The 17,319-nt window shown below is 57.0% G+C and overlaps 4 protein-coding genes across 8 annotated transcripts; 1 reads left to right on the plus strand and 3 right to left on the minus strand.

The window, feature by feature from the left end:
* Positions 1-127: 127 nt before the first annotated feature.
* ZNHIT2 (zinc finger HIT-type containing 2) lies at positions 128-1,568 on the minus strand. The gene has a single exon (XM_070427461.1). It carries the CDS (start codon positions 1,379-1,381, stop codon positions 167-169), a length of 1,215 nt encoding a protein of 404 aa, XP_070283562.1. The 5' UTR covers positions 1,382-1,568; the 3' UTR covers positions 128-166.
* Positions 1,569-3,725: 2,157 nt separating this feature from the next.
* Positions 3,726-5,849, minus strand: FAU (FAU ubiquitin like and ribosomal protein S30 fusion). Its single transcript, XM_070427470.1, has 5 exons — positions 5,742-5,849; positions 5,400-5,482; positions 5,161-5,305; positions 4,060-4,115; positions 3,726-3,899 (listed from the first exon to the last, which is right to left on the minus strand). The coding sequence occupies exons 2-5, from the start codon at positions 5,472-5,474 to the stop codon at positions 3,774-3,776; spliced, it is 402 nt and encodes a 133-aa protein (XP_070283571.1). The 5' UTR covers positions 5,475-5,482; positions 5,742-5,849; the 3' UTR covers positions 3,726-3,773.
* Positions 5,850-5,972: 123 nt separating this feature from the next.
* On the plus strand, positions 5,973-10,077 carry MRPL49 (mitochondrial ribosomal protein L49). The gene is made up of 4 exons (XM_070427469.1): positions 5,973-6,081; positions 7,352-7,502; positions 8,266-8,390; positions 8,505-10,077. The coding sequence occupies exons 1-4, from the start codon at positions 6,004-6,006 to the stop codon at positions 8,649-8,651; spliced, it is 501 nt and encodes a 166-aa protein (XP_070283570.1). The 5' UTR covers positions 5,973-6,003; the 3' UTR covers positions 8,652-10,077.
* SYVN1 (synoviolin 1) lies at positions 9,979-17,188 on the minus strand. Of its 5 annotated transcripts, none has more exons than XM_070427465.1 (16): positions 17,105-17,188; positions 16,163-16,310; positions 15,872-15,964; positions 15,632-15,784; positions 15,452-15,500; positions 14,970-15,073; positions 14,209-14,335; positions 14,014-14,113; positions 13,855-13,920; positions 13,637-13,753; positions 13,377-13,540; positions 12,983-13,111; positions 12,733-12,885; positions 12,462-12,648; positions 11,265-11,413; positions 9,979-11,189 (listed from the first exon to the last, which is right to left on the minus strand). In XM_070427465.1, exons 2-16 carry the CDS (start codon positions 16,292-16,294, stop codon positions 11,083-11,085), a joined length of 1,830 nt encoding a protein of 609 aa, XP_070283566.1. In that variant the 5' UTR covers positions 16,295-16,310; positions 17,105-17,188; the 3' UTR covers positions 9,979-11,082. The 5 variants fall into 5 exon arrangements, with proteins under 5 accessions (XP_070283566.1, XP_070283564.1, XP_070283568.1 ...); XM_070427463.1 differs by having other exon boundaries at positions 12,733-12,888; XM_070427467.1 differs by lacking the exons at positions 14,970-15,073; positions 15,452-15,500.
* Positions 17,189-17,319: the final 131 nt, after the last annotated feature.

The raw sequence follows: 17,319 nt of genomic DNA on the forward strand, positions 1-17,319 counted from the left end.
AGGGGTGTTTAAATCTTGGCTGGGTCAGCCCTGATTAGGGAGAGGCAGAGAGGTTTGCGGGCCCAAGAATCTGCGGGTGGGTGGGCACAACAGCCGTCTCTCAGAAATGGGCACTCCCAACAGGGCAGACCATTCACAGGTTTATTGATGACAAGGAGCCCACAGTTCAGCCGGGGAGTTCCTCAATGAGTGTCCTCGGGGCAGGTGGCAGGGGACCTCCCCAAAGCCGCTCCAGCTCCCCAGTGAGGGCTGCCACCTCTTCCGCGGCTACAGCGTGAGCTCGGTGGGCCCTGGCACAGTCCAGAGCCAGGGCCGGGAGGGCCACCTCATTCTCGTTGGTCCAAGCCATCAGGAACTGGCACTTCTTTCGGGCCCGGTAGAGGCGATCTCGCACCTCAGTAGCCTCGGCCCGTTTCCGGGCCCGGCCCAGAGTCTGCGCCAAGTGCCCCAGGGCTGCCAGCGTGTAGCCCTTCTGGTTGGCAGGGCCCTCGCCCAGCAGGATGCGGGCGGCCTCGCGCATGGCACCCCGTGTGCCCAGGGGCCCCGGGGGATGCTCGCCCGCTTCAAGCACGTGAGCTGCGGCCTGCAGGGCTTCTTCGGCAGAGGCAAAGGCCTGCTGGGCACCCAGGGCTCCCGAAACGCCGAGCAGCGTGGCACAGAAGTCGGTGAGCAGCGCGTCGTCGCCGCCATGATACAAGACAAGGGTGTGCGCATAGGCGAACAGCACGTTGGGCAGCTGGAAGCGTACGAGCGGCGAGACCCTGCCGCGGCTCAGGCTGGCCAGCGTGGGGATCCGGGCGGGCACAGCGGGCGTGCAGGCCCCCGGGGCGTCTCCGAGAACCGTATCCGCGGCGGCCGGGGACTCCGCGGCAGCGGCATCCCTGGCGGGTTCTGGCGGCGCCTTCGCAGGGTCGGGCTCCAGCTCCGCGGCCTCCCCGCCCGGGGTATCATCCAGCTCCTCCAGAAGTCGTCGCCCGGCCCCGCTCCCCCACCACCACGGCCGCCACGGGGGCAGCAGCCGCCCGGCCTCGCCACGGTTCAGCAGCTGCTCGAAGGCCGCCTTCTCGGCCGGGGATAGCCGCTCCCAGAGTCCCAAGAGGCCGCCGGGCGCCGGGCCCGGGCTGAGGCCTGCGTCCTGCGGCTCGTCCTCGGTCTCGCGTTGCTGACGCAGCCGGCGGAGGGCGCTGGCTAGGCGGCTGGGAGAGGCGCTGCGGCCGCGGAGCTCTCCCAGCACCTGGTCCCGGTAGAAGTCTTCGGCGCAGGTGCCATGCGCCCGGTAGCAGCGCAGCGAGCAGTAGGGCACGTTACAGCGGGGGCAGACGTAGCGCGCCGGCTGGGCCTCGGCTGCCGGGCAGAAACCGCAGGGCCCGGCCGGCTCCATGGCAACTGGCGCCGCCGGCCACCCGCGAACGCAGAGGCCGCAGCTCGGCAACTTCCGGCGCTTCTCGGTGACTTCCGCCTCTCGGTGGGGCTCACCTAGCGCCTACTGAAAGCTCCCCGAAGACTCTCGGCAACTTCCGCCCACACTCGGAATCCAAGCCCCGCCCTCACGTCGCGGCTGGACCGGCGCAGGAGGCGGCGGTGAGGTGGGAGCGCGGTACCAGCCCCAGCGCGGCTGCTTGGCGCTGCAAAGCGCAGAGGCAGAAGTAGGTCTTTGCCACGCACCTCCTCTGGGCCGTTAATTGTGCCGGGTCCCTGCGCTGTAGGGACAGCCATTATACTATACAGCCTTATAGAGGACAAAGGGGAGAGAGTGGAAAGGCCAAGGTGGGGTACCTCGCCTAGACTGGGTGTGTGTTGGCGGCATTTTCCCTCTTCAAAACAAAGCAATATTTAACAAACATCTGAGCTCCTGTTTGATTTCTTCCTCCAAACCTATCGTTCATCCACCGTTAAAGTGGACCACGTTGAGCAGAGATGCGGCCCTATCATAATGGAGCTTACAGTTTGTGGTAGAGTGGGGAGTTGGTCCAGGGGACCCCTGACAGTAAGCTCTGGTTCTTTAGTCCCTCATCTTGCACATCCAATCCCAGCTACAGTCAGTTCTGCCTTCAAAATACCTTGTACTTATTTCAATAACGATCATATGTTTCTCTACCAAGATTGAGACGGGTTTGATGACCTTCAAGTGTGTTTAAAGTGAGTTGATGAATGCCCTAGCCTGTTTGGCTCAGTGGATAGAGCGTTGGCCTGTGGACTGAAGGGTCCCAGGTTCGATTCCGGTCAAGGGCACATGCCTGGGTTGCAGGCTCCATCCCCAGTGGGGGGGCATGCAGGAGGCAGCCAATCAATGATTCTCTCTCATCACTGATCAGCTGCTTCCTGTACACCTCACACTGGGGATCAAGCCCATACCCCTGGCATGTGCCCTGAATGGAAATTGAATCACTGAACCATGCAGGCAGGGCAATTAGGCTTTTAAAAATTAATTTTAGCGAGTAAGGGAGAAACATTGATTTGTTGCTCCACATATTTATGCATTAATTCATTGCAGGGATCAAACCTGCAACCTTGGCATATTGGGACAATGCTCTGAGCTACCTGGCCAGAGATATTAAATAACTAGAAGCCACGTGCATGAAATTCGTGTACGGGTGGGGTCCCTAGGTTCCCCGTCTCCCCCTTCTCTTGCCACCCACCCCCAGTTCCCTGTTCCAGCCCCAATCGGGTGATCAGGACCTGCTGGCCAGGGGGAGGGAAGACGGAGGGACCCAGGAGGTTGGCCACCGGCCTGAGGGAGCTGGCCCTTGGCCCCCCTGGGAAAGGGGCCCTGTCTGCCGCCACCCACCCCCAGCTCCCCCCAGTTCCCCGTTCCAGCCCAGCTCAATCTGGTGATGGGGGCCTGCGGGCTGGGGAAGCTCCTGCGTTGAGCATTTGCCCTCTGGTGGTCAGTTCACATCATAGCAACCGATCACTCCAGTCATTGGGTCATAAAAGTCACTTAGGCTTTTATATGTATAGATTATAAATGGAGCAAGGATCAAAACTCAAGGCAGTCTAAGTCTAGAGCCCAAGGTCTTTCTTTATCCTATAGGCTTTATTCTAAGAAGCAGCAGGTTCAAAAACCTTAGAATAAATGTGTGAGTATGCATGTGTTACTAGCAGGAAGCCTTAAATCAGTTCTAGAGAACTCAACTTTTGGGAACAGTGAAACAATCAACTGACCAGCCTGAGTTCTGATTAGGTTAGCAAGACCAGTCATGCAATCAGTAGTACAAACAAGGTCACCACAGTGCCAATATCAGTGATACTTTCCAAAGCTGGGCAAACCAAACTTCTGCACTGAGCCCCACTAAGGCCACAGCTGGTCCAAGTTCAGGAAAAGGCCAGATTGGCATTCCCTGACATTTTCTTCTCCTAGAACTCCTCCCCTTCCACTGCTGCCTCTATAAAACACCCATAATGATTCCTATCTTCTGTTTAAAAGAGTAAGAACAAAACAAAAAAAAAAAAAAGAGAGAGAAGGATTTGGGGAATTATCAAGTTATTTGGGATCAGAAATTTCCCCAACTCTCCATTTGAAGGAAGAACTGGCACCTTTTTTCATGGGAAGCCTTTTCTTGTAGTTTACCACTTTCCTCTCACCCCCTCTATCCCTCAAGGGCCTCTGCCTCACCTGACAGTATCAGGAAACCAAAATGAGACCTCACTGTTCTAGTGGACATACCACCAGCCCTGGAAGCCTCCTCTCACCCTGAGGCCCTGCAAATTAAGATGAAACTGGATGACTGGGCTAAGTGGCTTTATTAGAGAAAACCAGATGACAAAGGACTTTAAGAGTTGGCATTGGGGCCCTTCTTCTTGCCAAAGGTGGGCACAACATTGACGAAACGCCGGTTGTACTGCATCCGTCGCTTGGCCCGACCAGTCTTCTTCTTCTTTTTCTCCTGTTTGGCCACCTGGGAAAGGGAAGGCTGATCAGACCCTGGTTGACATCTTCCATCTCTTCCCTCAGGTTCATTTCCAGGGAGGGAGAAGACTGGTCAAAAGCCAGGGGTCTTAGCTTATCTGTAATAGTAAAGTACTAAGTCCAAAGGACACCACTAATACTGCACTTACCTTGGGGGTCTGACCTCTTACTTTCCCAGCACGGGCCAGAGAACCATGGACTTTACCTGTGGTGGAAAAGGACAGCAAGCGGTTAGGAGCAAGAAGGCCCCACCCAGCAGAATTCTTTCTCCCTCAACTCAAGCCTTTAAAGGTGAGCTGGGCTCAACAGGAAATGAGAACAAAATTGCAGAGATTTGACATCTGACCAGGAATTAGTCTGACATGTTCTAGGTTTCACTTCAGGATTGTCTAGCCCAGGGGTGGGCAAACTTTTTGACTCGAGGGCCACAATGGGTTCTAAAACTGGACCGGAGGGCCGGAACAAAAGCATGGATGGAGTGTTTGTGTGAACTAATATAAATTCAAAGTAAACATCATTACATAAAAGGGTACGGTCTTTTTTTTTTTTTAGTTTTATTCATTTCAAACGAGCTGGATCCAGCCCTTGGGCCGTAGTTTATGGCTGGTCTAGCCCCTTGACTTTAAATAAGAACTGAAGAGCACCTTGGGGATCTGGTCTAACCTCCTAATTTTAAAGAGGAACCTGGGAAATAGGCAAAGATCTAGTAAGTGACTGAAATAGAACTACACTCTAGTTCAATCTTCCAGGGACCTCTCCAGTTAATTATGCCAAAGGACACAGACAGTAGGGGGGCGATGAGGGGGGAAGCAGGCAGGGAGAGGTCAATGGGGGGGGGGGGGGGGCGGGAGACATATGTAATACTTTCAACAATAAAGAAATTTAAAAAAGAGTTAATTCTGCCCTGGAAGGCAGGTCAGTGGTTAGTGCCAAGCCTGCACACAGAAGGGTCACTGGTTCAATTCCTGGTCAAGAGCATGTACCTGGGTTGCAGGTTCCATCCCTGGCACAGTGGGGTGGATGTGGGAGGCAACCAATGGATGTGTCTTTCTCACATCAATGTTTCTCTCTCCTCCTCCCCACCTCCCTCCCACTCTCCTGAAAACCAATGGAAAAAGTATCCTGGGGTGAGGATAACAAAACAAACAAAAGGAGTTAATCCTGAGGTAAACAGGAGAACCACCCTGGATTAAGGACACTGATCTCATTATGTGCTTACAAGCAGTTCAAAGGAGTCCTCCCCAACTCACCTCCAAGCATGCGGGCGGCTACCTCCAGGGTGGACAGCGCCTCCACCCCACACTGGCCCAGGGTAGCCTCATCCTCCAGGGGTGTGCCCGCCAGGAGCACGACTTGATCTTCTGGAGCGATGCCCTCCAGCGAGGCTACATGAGCCTACAAGCAAAAATGAGGCTCATGAGCGTTCCCGCAGGGAGCGAGGTTAAAGAGCACACGAATTCGGCGCCCGAGGTGCACCACGCAGCCTTACCTTGATCTGGGAGACAGTCTCCCGGCCGGTCACCTCGAGGGTGTGGAGCTCCTGGGCGCGGACAAACAGCTGCATGTCGGCGACTGAGGAAAAGGAACGCTTGTGAGAGAAGGAATATTCTGGGAGAGCGGGCGTCGGGAATCGGTGGCGGGCCGGGGGCGATCGCAGGTCTCACGTGGGTAAGACAGGGCCGGCCGGCCTGCCCGCCTGCCAGGGAGGTCGGGTGGGGACAAGAACCCGGCCCACACAGCAGACTCTCCTCCTCTGTTCTTCCCGCGCCCTCTGACCTCGCAGCCAACCTGCTAGGAAGCCCTCGGGACTCAGCCCTGCCCCCAACTCTACCTGAACTGCGGCCTGTGCCGCTCCCGCGAAGATGGAGTCGAGAAAGAGGAAGGAAGAGGAGCGTACGCGTCCTAAGCGCTTACTGCGTGTAACGTCACTGCTGCGCGCCGACGAGAACCTCGGCTATTTGTGCCGCCCACGGCATCGTAACCCCGCCCCTTGACGCTCGCGTAGGCCTTCTTCCGGTCTCGCGGGGCGTGCGCAGGAAGCGTGGGACTAGGCGGGTTGCGCGCGCAGGAAGCTAAAGCTGGGGGAGTTCAAGATGGCCGCGGCCGTGTTGCCGGCTTTGCTGCGGCGCTGGAGGGTCGGCGTGCAGCCGGGCGGCGCGCTGCGGCGGCTGGTGAGAGTACTGAGCGTGGAGCGGGGGGCAGAGGGCTGAGTGTGAGGCTCGCTGTTCTTCCTTTTAACCCTGAAAATCGCATTCCCGTTGGGGCCTTAGTTTTCCCATCTGGCGTGGGAGACCTTTTCTGTAGCTGAGATGCAAGATTGAGAAGGAAGGTGACAGGACCTGGTGCGCGCTTCCGGGGGTGGGGGTTAGAACCTGATTGGAGGACAACCTCGGTAAGTCGGCACTGGGCGGGGCTGCGCACCGACTCTCGCTGTCTAACTGTTTCAAGGGGAAACCAACGGGTTCACAGAGCAACCCCATCGTTGGCGACACTACTGGGAACCTAGAGCTCATGACATACAGGCCACTGCACCCTGCTTGCCTGTTCTCATTGTCACCCCGGCGCCTGTCAGGACTCCGGGGTATCTGTCGGGATAAGTGTCCAAAAAGGATCTGAAAGCTGCAGGATGGAAGGACGGAATTTGGAGTGTGACCTTAGGGTAGATTGCTGAATGTCTTGATCTTCCTTGGATTAAAAATGGGTGTGATAGCTCTAACCTGTTTGGCTCAGTGAATAGAGCGTCGGCCTGCGGACTGAAGGGTCCCGGGTTCGATTCCGGTCAAGGGCATGTGCCTTGGTTGGGGGCACATCCCCACTAGGGGGTGTGCAGGAGGCAGCTGATCAATGTTTCTCTCTCAACGATGTTTCTGGCTCTCTATCCCTCTCCCTTCCTCTTTGTAAAAAAACAATAAAAGATATATTTTTTTAAAATTAGATTTTAAAAAAAGTGTGTGATAAAATACGCCGAGTTATAAGAATTAAATGAAAACAATACCTGTAGAGCACTTAGTATGATGCCTGGCCGTGTGTGTATGAGGCTGAACCCTTCCAGGTAAAGGAGGATCACGTGGGGTGAGTGTGAGTGGAAAACTATCAGGGTTGTTGAAAGTGCCTAACCCAGAACTAGAATATTTCAGTAGAATATTTAAAAGAAACTTTCGATACCGAATTATGCTACATTGCTCAGCTTTCCAGTTAATTGTCTTGTTATTTGGGTCCGAGGAGGGACTGAGGCAGGAGAGGCAGGCCTTCAGAATGCTTGAAGGTCTTTTCCAGGCCCACGTGCACCCCGACAGACTGAAGTCTGGTGCTTTCCTGTCTGCAGCCATTCATTTATACCGTTCTCTCTACCTGTAATGTTTCCTTTCACTACTTACTGAAGTTCTGTTGTGGTGGGTGGGTGGTGAGTACGCTGATGGTTGCTTTTTGTTTTTGCCTCAGAGCCAGACCCAGGGGCCTCCCAATTACCCCCGCTTTGTGGAGTCTGTGGATGAATACCAGTTTGTGGAACGCCTGATACCCCCCACCAGCGTTCCGGAGCCCCCGAAGCATGAACATTATCCTACTCCTAGTGGCTGGCAGCCCCCCAGAGGTGAGCTAGATCATGGGGATGGCTTGAAGGCGACGGGGAAGTACCCCTCCTTGGTGGTTGGCCTGCCCCAGCTGCCACTGAACTCAGTGGTTTCAGGACTTGTTTTGATGACTAGTACCTGTTTCGTGTTCAAGGAAGGGCCCAGGAATGGAGCCCTGTTTCACAAGTAACCATCCATTCACACCACTGGGATAAGTCTTCCCATGCAGGAAAAGAAGCATAGAGAGAAGACCCAAGAGCTTGGACTCCTTCTCCCCCCACCCCCACCCCCCACCCCCAGTAGTCCATGTACCATAATTGAGAACTCAGCTTGGGAGTTGGGCAGTTCTGGGTCAGCTTCTCCCAACCTCAGTCTCAGTAAAATGGAGATAATCTGCCTGGCACCATAAAGCACTTAGTGCAGAGCCCAGCATGTGGTGGTGTTCAGTACTTGTAAATCTCCATGCCTTTGTGCCAGAGATTCGTATTAGTCTCCCTGACCCTGAGGAGAAGGGCAAGGATTGGTCCCACAGGGGGACCTGAATATCCAGGGAGGCATGGCCCTCACTTAATTTCTTCTTGAGCACCTTCCGGTGCCAGGCCCTGTCTGGGCCTTGGGCTACTAGAGTCCTGGCTCTAAACTTAGGGAAAGAGCAGGTCTCCTGACCTGAAGTCTGGAGATGGCTTTGCCGTAGACTTCTGCAGACTCTGAGGAGAAAGGCCTTGACTGAGGTGGGATGAAGCCTGGGAAGACTTGGCTTATCACCGTCCCTCCCTGTCCCAGATCCTCCACCCAACCTGCCTTACTTTGTGCGGCGCTCTCGGATGCACAACATCCCTGTCTATAAAGACATCACACACGGCAACCGTCAGATGACTGTGATCCGGAAGGTGGAGGGAGACATTTGGGTAAGTGTGTGGGTGGGTCAGGGTCTGAGTGTGGCCTTTTCAGGGCTGCAGGGGTGGGAGTCCTCTAGAGGTGACGGGTCTCCTGACCAGGCCTGATTTGTCATCTTCCCCCAGGCCCTGCAGAAGGATGTGGAAGACTTTCTGAGCCCACTGCTGGGGAAGACACCTATCACCCAGGTCAATGAGGTGACAGGTACCCTGCGGATCAAGGGCTACTTTGACCAGCAGCTAAAAACCTGGCTCTTAGAGAAGGGCTTCTGAGGCCTAGCTGAGCAGCCTGCATGACAGCATCCCCCACAGACTGGAGTCCAGGGGACCTCAGGAGGGAGGCGGGTGTTGAAGCAACTAGGATTGGGGTACAGACTAGGGCTGAGGGCTTGGGCAAGGTAGAGTGAGGGCTTTGGAGCAGACCTTGCTTGCATAAAGGGGGAAACAGGATCATCTGCACAGATGCCAGCATGAGGGGGGGCTGTCTTACATTGGAGACCCACTAGAAACAGCTGAGCTAGTGGGGGGCATTAGTTGCTGTCCCCCCTGCCCCTGATTTTGGTCTATTCCTGCTTTTTCTTCATTGGAGCTACTGGAGTCAGTTATTCAAATTCTGGAGGTTGTTGACTGCCCCTCTGGTGTTTCAGGGAGGATAGCACAGGACAGAACCTTCCTTGGTCCTTAGACTTCCTGCTGCAAACATTCCCAAGCTCTTCCTCTAGCCCAGTGGTTCTCAACCTTCTGGCCCTTTAAATACAGTTCCTCATGTTGTGACCCAACCATAAAATTATTTTTGTTGCTACTTCATAACTGTAATGTTGCTACTGTGATGAATCGTAAATATCTGATATGCAGGATGGTCTTAGGGGACCCCTGTGAAAGGGTCGTTCGACCGCCAAAGGGGTCGCGACCCACAGGTTGAGAACCGCTGCTCTAGCCAGACCTGGCTTATGGAGGCTATGGAGAACACAGATGACTGACATGGGTCCTGGCAGCCTTCAATCACATGTGCAGGGCTGGGCATGGGGCACAGCGTGCCCTTGTCAGCCCCTGGGCTCATCTTTTCTACCCATGGTGAGGCAGAAGGCTCACTCACCTCTGCTCTATTCCAGAGTTAGGCCTGATTGGGTTTCCAGCTCCAGTAATTAGTGATTCTCTGTAGCTGATCTGCCCACAAGGGGGTGCTTGGGAACTCTTAGCCCAGCACATGGCATGCTTCCCAGCTTGATGACCTGGTATCAAGGCTGGACGGGGTTTGCAGGCACGAAGATGCTGGCCTTTTGCCCCTGCCATCCCCATCCAATGAACCTTCACACTTGTCCTGTCATGAGGGCCAAAAGCCCATCCCCACCCCAGTATCAGACTGGCTAGGTCAGGGTTCAGAGCCTAGCTCCCTCTGGGCTAAAGCAGGGTAATCTTTTTAGAGCTCAGTTTTTTCTCATGTAATGTGGGTATATCTTCCTAATAGTTTAATAACAATACGCCCAAGGACAGTGCTAGGTTGTATAAATAAACCCTCATCCCAGAAGATTCCAGGCCACTCTCAAGTCTACAGCCTGAGCAAGAAAATGGAGCCCAGCTCACTGATGCTGACACCAGCTCTACCAATTGTTAATGCAAGCTTTTATTTGGCTGTATATACAATTCAAGCTATTAAAATTTGTACAATATTTACAAATTAAATAATCATCTGAAACTCTCCAGCAACTCACTTAACACAAAACCAAGGGGAAAAAGACAGGGACAGGCAGGCCTTGGCTCCTGTGTTCCCTACCTGCCCAGAGCCTTTTCTAAACTGGAAAGACCAGGAGTCTGGCACTCCTGCTCCTCTTCCCTGGGGTCAAGCATTCAAATCCAAAGACAGATTTTAAGTCAAAGAAAATACAAGGAAGTTACTCCAATTCTTTAAACTTAAGACAAGTTCTGTAAGTTGAGAAGTGGCCTTCCGTAGATTCTGGGGCTTGCAGTGGTTCCGGAGCAGACTCACAAGCCCTCAGCCTGGAGTGAGGCTGGGCAGTGGCTGCTGGGTGAGCAGGGACAGTCTCACTTTAGACAAGCTACAGGGAGAGGGGCCTTGTAGGCAGTGTCCCTCGGTGCTGCCCTCCTGCTGCTCTGCCCCCAGGCACTCCTTTCCCTGAGTTGTGTGGTTGCCAGTAAGACATGGAAATGTCACAGGGCGTTAAGGGACACAGCCACCACCACAAAGGGCTTCCAGGGAGTTTAGGGTAAAAAATGGACACCGGTACCAGTCTTGGTGGGCCAGGGAGCAAGTTCCTGGCCTGCCCCCAGACCCTTGAGTCCGCACTTAGGAATGGGAGCTAATACTGTTCGGTACTGCAGTGTGACTCCACACACGCCAAGTGGGCTCAGAGGGCTGCCCCTTCTCCCAGAAAGGGGGAGGGGTCAGAGGGCTTCTTAGAGGCTGTGCTGTTCTGCCTTCATGGTCCCAACAGAACACAGGGCTGAAGGGTTGGAGAAGGCTGGAACTGACTCAAGATCCCCTTGGCTGTCCAAGGACTGTAAGGGCTGGAGTCAACTGGGGCCTTAGGCCTCTTTCCACTTGGCCTAGGGGATGCCACCTCCTTTGTCTCAGATGTGGGGGTTACTACTCCCTGGTACAGAGAGGGAGCTGGCACTTGGTGGCAGGACATGTTCCAGCAAGGGCTGCTCAAGAGAGGGAGCAGGGGCCAGGACTGGAGCAGTGTCAGTGGGCAACGGGGGACTCCAACTTCTGCAGGCGGCGGCGGCGGAGCTCTGCTGCATCAGGCTCCCCATCCTCAGGCAGCTCCTCGGTGCCCACTGACTCAGGACCTGAGGACAGAGAGGTGAGAAGTGGAACACAGAGAAATCCCTTGCCCTACCCCCCTGTAGGCTGACCACAATTACCTGAAGGCTTTTCAGATTCTGGGGTTGATGGGGAAGCTCCTGTGGATGGGGTGGTGGTCTCAGAGCTGGGGATGCTGGTGGAGGAGGCAGCAGCAACTGTAGGGGCAGTCTCCTCAGTGGAGTTGACTGAGGTGGTCGGCCGGGGGGGCCTAGGAAGAGAAGGGACAGAGGTAAGCCCAGCTTTGGCATCCTGGTATGACTGGGCAGATTATCCTGTCCTTGGCAAGCCTTGCAAAATAAGAGTCCAGCACTGCCCTGGCTGGTTTGGCTCAGCGGATAGAGGGTCGGCCTGCAGACTGAAGGGTCCTGGGTTCAGTTCTGGTCAAGGGCACATGCCTGGGTTGTTGGCTCCCGGGGGGGGAGGGGGGGGGCATGCAAGAGGCAGCCAATCAATGGTTCTCTCTCATCATTGCTGTTTCTATCTCTCCCTCTTCCTTCCTCTCTGAAATCAATAAAAATACATAAAATAGAGTCCTGCCTGACGTGCCTCTGCAGCTCAGTGACCACAAGACATGAGTGACCGCATGCAGAATTCTTGTGACTACATCAGAGTAATTAGAAACCACTTGCAGGCAGGACTGAAGGCCTGTTCACTTACACTGCAGTCTCCACCCTGGGTACCTTAAAGGTACCAACTAAGACCTCCCACTGAATCCAACAGAGCACTCGGTTTCAGCTCCCTCCACACCTGTGCTGTCATTGTTGGGTGCCAGGCACTTCGTACATGTGACCTGTGAACAGGAATGAGATCCTCTTCCATTCAAATAAGGTAATGGTGGCCACAAAGCACCGAAGTGTTGGCACCAGGACTTGACCGCGAGCCAGGCTGCCTCCAAGTGACTAACTTTATTTGCTGTCTCAGATCAGGGACACTGATTCCCAGTCACAGTGTCACCATATATCAGGAGGGTACAGGTAATGAACTAAAACACTGAGAATTGTGAGAAATTTGACTTGAGGAAAAGATAAAGTAAGAAGATTCAAAGTCAGCTCTCTAATAATCCACACTTGTACTGTACTGAGATCCAGACAGGCCTGCAGTGGAGGATAAAAAGGCACCAAGAATGCCTACAGATAGGTGGCCTGGATCAACAGGCGTCTCAGGATGGCACGAGAAAAAGGGCAGAAACCATTCCTGGGAGCCTTCTGGCAGCTCCATGCCTCTGCTGCCCACCCTGGCTCCCTGAGCAGACATACCCCAAGGAGGCGAGTACAGTGAGGTACTGGTTGATCTGCAGCATGGCAGCATCTAGCAGCGTGTGGATGTTGCGCAGGCTCTGCAGCCGAGCCTCCAGGTGCTGCCGCTCGTGGCCTTCCAGAGCCCGCAGCTCCTCTGGGGTCAGCCCAGCAAAGCCAGCAGGGGGCACAGGCATTGGGGGGAAAGCTGGAGAGAGAGAGAGGCTCAGCCTGGATTGCCTGAGCCTGACACCCCCCACCCACCAGAACAACCCCGAGAGTCCCTGTTTACCAAAGGGTGGCGGCAGCGGCATACCCATCCAGGGAGGGGGGAAGGGGAAGCCCGGGGTGGGAGCGGCCTCGGAGGTGGGGGCAGAGCCAGGTGCCGGGGCAGAGGCAGCAGAAGCAGCTGTGGTTGTGGCTGCTCCACTGGGCCGAGAAAGGGCTGCTAAAGAGCAAGAACAGGAAGTCGGTGAGTGTTGAGGGGCCTCTGCTTCCACTACTCCTGCCCCCCTGGTTGTTGCAGTACCCAAAGGGCTCACCTGCGCTGGTGGATGGAGGGGCCGCAGCCTCTCCTGAGCTGGGAGGAGGTGGAACGGGTGGAAAGGGGCCCATGGGGGGCCACAGAGGGAACATGCCTGGTGGAAAGGGAGGTAGGAGGCCCTGGGGGACTGCAGAGAGAGGACAGGAGGTAATGAGAAAAAGTCCAAATCACAGGCAAGGCGCTGCTTGTTGGGAGCTATGTCCTCTGCTCCCACAGGTCCTCTCTGAGCTCAGCACTGACTACACATGACTGCAACCATCTATGTCTCCTCCCATGACCTCCCCATCACCACACCCAGACTGAGCTTCTAGTGGGCAGGGATTCTGATTTCCCATACCCAGCCCAAGACAAGTACTAGACAGTGTCAAATGGTCAAATGAGGGGTCACTCACAGTTGGGGGGCTGGGGCAGGAGTGGTGGGGGATGGGGGGCAGGTGGTGGTCCCTGATCCGCAGGTTCAGGGGGTGGTGGTGATTGGGTTGGCAGCGATGCACGAAGGACATCCATACGGCAAGTAGGGCAGGTCTGCTGCCGCTGGAACCAGGAGCGCAGGCAGCTGGGGGTTAAGACCAGGCAATGATTAGCAGGTCCCTAGGGACCTGCCCCCCAGAGCCTGTCCCCTGATGCGCAGACTCCCCAGGGCTCCTCCCACCTGGTATGGAAAATGTGGTTGCAGGGCAGTTTCTTGGCACCAGTCACCATCTCTTCTCGACAGATGATGCATACATTGTCCATTGCCTGGAGCTCCTCTGGGGTGGCATCTGGGTACCTGGTTAGAACAGGCCAAGGACGTGTCAGGACCAGAGCTGGAGGCTGGAGGCCCAGAGCTGGGGCAGAGCTTAGGAGAGCGCCTAGGCCAGGCCCACTTACAGTGTGTTCATGTTGCGGATAGCTCGGCGAGACATGATGGCGTCTGTCACAGCTTTCTTGAACTGCCTGAAAGGACAGTTTCAGTGAAAGTTGGGAGAGGAAGGGGAGGGATCAAATAGGGGTTAGGGGTGTGGCAGGGCCCGGCTCAGCTGGGCTCACCTCATGGCCAGGTACATAGGCCGGATGGCAAACAGAGGGAAGGTGTGCACCTTGATCATGATGGTCATGAAAGCCAGATAGAGCAGAACCTTGATGAAGCCTGCGGGGAAAGGTGTGCAGAGAGCAGGTCACAGGGCTTGGGAGGCAGAGCTGGGGATACGAGTCCAGGTCAGGGGAGGCCCAGGCTCCTCTCACCTGTAAACAGCTCTGTGTAGAGCATGTACACGGCCTTATTGTCCCAGGGGTTTTCGCTCTGAAGGTCCACGGAGTGCAGCACGTATTTGATGAAGATGGTGAGCACCATAGTCATCAGGATGGCGTACTGGAGGGAGGGGAGAGGGGGAGGCATAAGCAGGCAGCCTCTGTGTGCTCCAGCCACACTGCTACCCCAGGCCTCTGCACAGCAGGTCCAATAGCACAAGCACAGGCTTGGCCACAGCCGGGGTCTTCGAGCCCCTCCACTCACTAGCTGGTCTGACTTCTGGCAACCCATAGACCTCTCTGAACTAGCCTGCTTGTCTGTAAAATGCCAGAATCAACTGCTCCTTTATAACGATGCTACTTTGCTAATTAAAAGAGATGCAGGTCAAGTGCTCAGCACAGGCTGGCATACAGTCAGCATTCAGCAAAGTGAGCTGTTGTCAATGGGCACATTCTTCCTCTGCCAGGGACACACCTCCCCAGCTGTCCATCAAGCTAACTCCTTTTGTCCATCAACAGCCAGCTCTTCTGGCATCACCTTCCAGGAAGCCTTCCCTGAGCACCAGGTCAGGACCCTCTTTCTGTGCCTTCCCCTCTCCTAGGAGGGGGTGCAGAGAGCTAGGACTGGCGCAGGCTGCTCCTGGTGGCCCGCATGGGGCTGGCCGCAGAGCAGGTGCTCATGAAGTTTGTTGGGTTATCAAGGCACATGCAGTGCCACCTCAGGCTTGTCCTCCCAACTTCCCGAGCCAGTTTACCTCAAAGCCAAACACCAGCTGCACAGAGGCCCCACGGGTCAGGATGCTGTGATAGGCATGGCTGACGAAGAGGAAGTCCAGGATACCCAGGAGGAACATAAGGGCTGTGGGGACCCCCACATGGGGGGTTGGGGGGGGTCAGCCCAGGGCCTGGCAGCCATGTCATGCTCTAAGACAGCTCCCACCCTCAGGCCCACAATGGATGGCCCCAGTCAGGTGGGCACATACCACTGAACCTGGCCCCCTGGGACGCCAACTCTGCCTAGTGGGGCACTGGGGCAGCCCAAGCTCCAGGTGAGGAGGCAAAGAGCTAAGGGGCCAGGCAGTTGAGAAGCTCTGGAGTGGAACAGGGCAGAGATGATGCAAATTAATTTCCTAAATTATCTTTCCTGTACAGCTGGGGCTGAGGGGGCAGCGGGTGCTCTAGAGTACCGGTCCCGGTGCCTCGTCCCCGCCTCTCCCCTCACCCGGGTCTCACTCACAGACAATGCGGCAGTGAAAGAGCCAGGAGATATTGGGGCTGCGTTCCATCTGGGGCAGAGCAGAGAGGGGTCCTGTCAGGGAGGCTGGGACTCACCCCACACCCCCAACCCAGCCCCTCTCCGTCCACAAGCCTGCCCACTGGCCATTCTCTGCTCCAGAGAGCCCCCAACCCTACTCACAAAATCCACGCGGTCCTCAGCCAGCCAGTGGAAACACTTGAGGAAGAGGAGGAGGGTGAAGAGCGCAACGAAGCGGGGGCTGAAGTCGTCCCGGAAGACGGTGAAGGCCAGACAAGTCTCGGTGACCGCATACCAGGAACGTTCCAGAAGGTGCTGGGGGTGGGACAGGGCACGATGAGAGCTCGGACAGTCTTCCTGCCCAGCTCCCCGGCCCTCACCTCCGGGCCACAACCGTCTTACCTCCATCTCCGCCGCCCTCAGCTGCCCGAAGAACACCTTGCCCATCACCTTGCCCAAAAGGAAGACAAGAACGAAGGCCTGGATGTACAGGACCTGGGAGCAGAGAGGCAATGGTTTGGGCTTCGCTCTGCCCAACGCTCATCACTCAGGCCCCCCACGCCCCCTCACCATGTAGTCAGGGTCCGGCAGCTGGTGGCTCCCCCCTCTCTCCCCTCCAGCCCCGCCTCGGCCTCGGCCACCTCCTCCCGCCCCCCCACCCCCCCGCAGTTCCTCCCCCCGCCCTCCACTCACGGCCATGCTGGGGCTGGACTTGGTCAGGTACACCACCGTGGGGTAGAACTGGTGCTTGAGGTAGTAGGCGTGGGCCACCACGGCCCCGGTCAGCGCCAGGCTGGCCGCCATCATCACCGCGGTGCGGAACATCGCCCCGGCCGGCGCCCTGCGCGGGAAGGAGTCCCTGTGGGTGCCATACGGTGCGGGCCGGCGGCGGTGCCGAAGCGCCCAGTCGGCACACAGCGCGAGAAAAGAAAGCTCATGCCGCCCTGACACTCCTCACATCGGGAGCAGCACATACCCCCCATTTCACAGACAGAAAACTGAGACTCCGAGCGGTTAGCTGATCCGCCGCCGCCAGCCCTGCAGCCGGGTCAGTCCTGCTTCCCACCCAGGGCTCCGTCCCCGCCGCGGCCACGCCGCGCCCCCCGGGGAGGCAGCCGGACAGCAGCATCGCTGGAGGGGGGGCGAACTGCCACCGCTGCCCCCGAGTGAGGGTGAGCGGTGGGTGCAGAAGGCAGGCACCTCCCGCAGCGGGAACGTGCGCGGGGCTGGGAGAGGCCGAGGCGCCGGGGCGCAGCCGGGCCGGTGACAGCTCGGCCGGGTGGGCAGCTCCGACCCGCGCCCCGCGGGAGCGGGCGGGTCCGTCAGTCTGGAACCCTGGTGCCCCCCAACCCTCGGGGAGTGTCCACTCGGGGCCCCCGAGGAACGGCCGACAGGCGGGATGCAGTGGCGAGACTGAGGGGGGACCCGGGGCGGCCCCGCGATCGCGCACCTGGAAGCGCCCGGAGCTGCGAGCGTCACCGGCGGGCCCAGCCTCGGAGAGCGGCCGCGCGGCGCCGGCGGTCTGCCGCCCGCTGACAGACCAAAAGCGGGCGGCGGGGCGCCCGACCGCGGAGACCCGGGGGGAAGGTCCCGGTCCCGACTCCAACCACACCCCGGCCCGCCCGGCGCACTCACCAGGAGCCCACCGCCGCGAGCCCGCTCAAACCCCGCGACTGCGGAGGCGGCCCGGTTAACAACACTCCTCCACCCCCTGCGAGCCGGAACTTCGAGGGTGAGACACCTCACTTCCGGGAGCGCGGGGCGCGGCGTGGGCCGTACCAAGTGCTCCCATCTCTGGTCCGCATCGCGTGCCTTCCTCGGTGCCGGGCGCCGTCGTCCCCCCGCCATGT

Source organism: Myotis yumanensis, unplaced genomic scaffold (genome assembly GCF_028538775.1).
Source record: "Myotis yumanensis isolate MYYU_CA2020_CCGP unplaced genomic scaffold, mMyoYum1.0.hap1 SCAF_10, whole genome shotgun sequence".
Lineage (NCBI taxonomy): Eukaryota > Metazoa > Chordata > Mammalia > Chiroptera > Vespertilionidae > Myotis > Myotis yumanensis.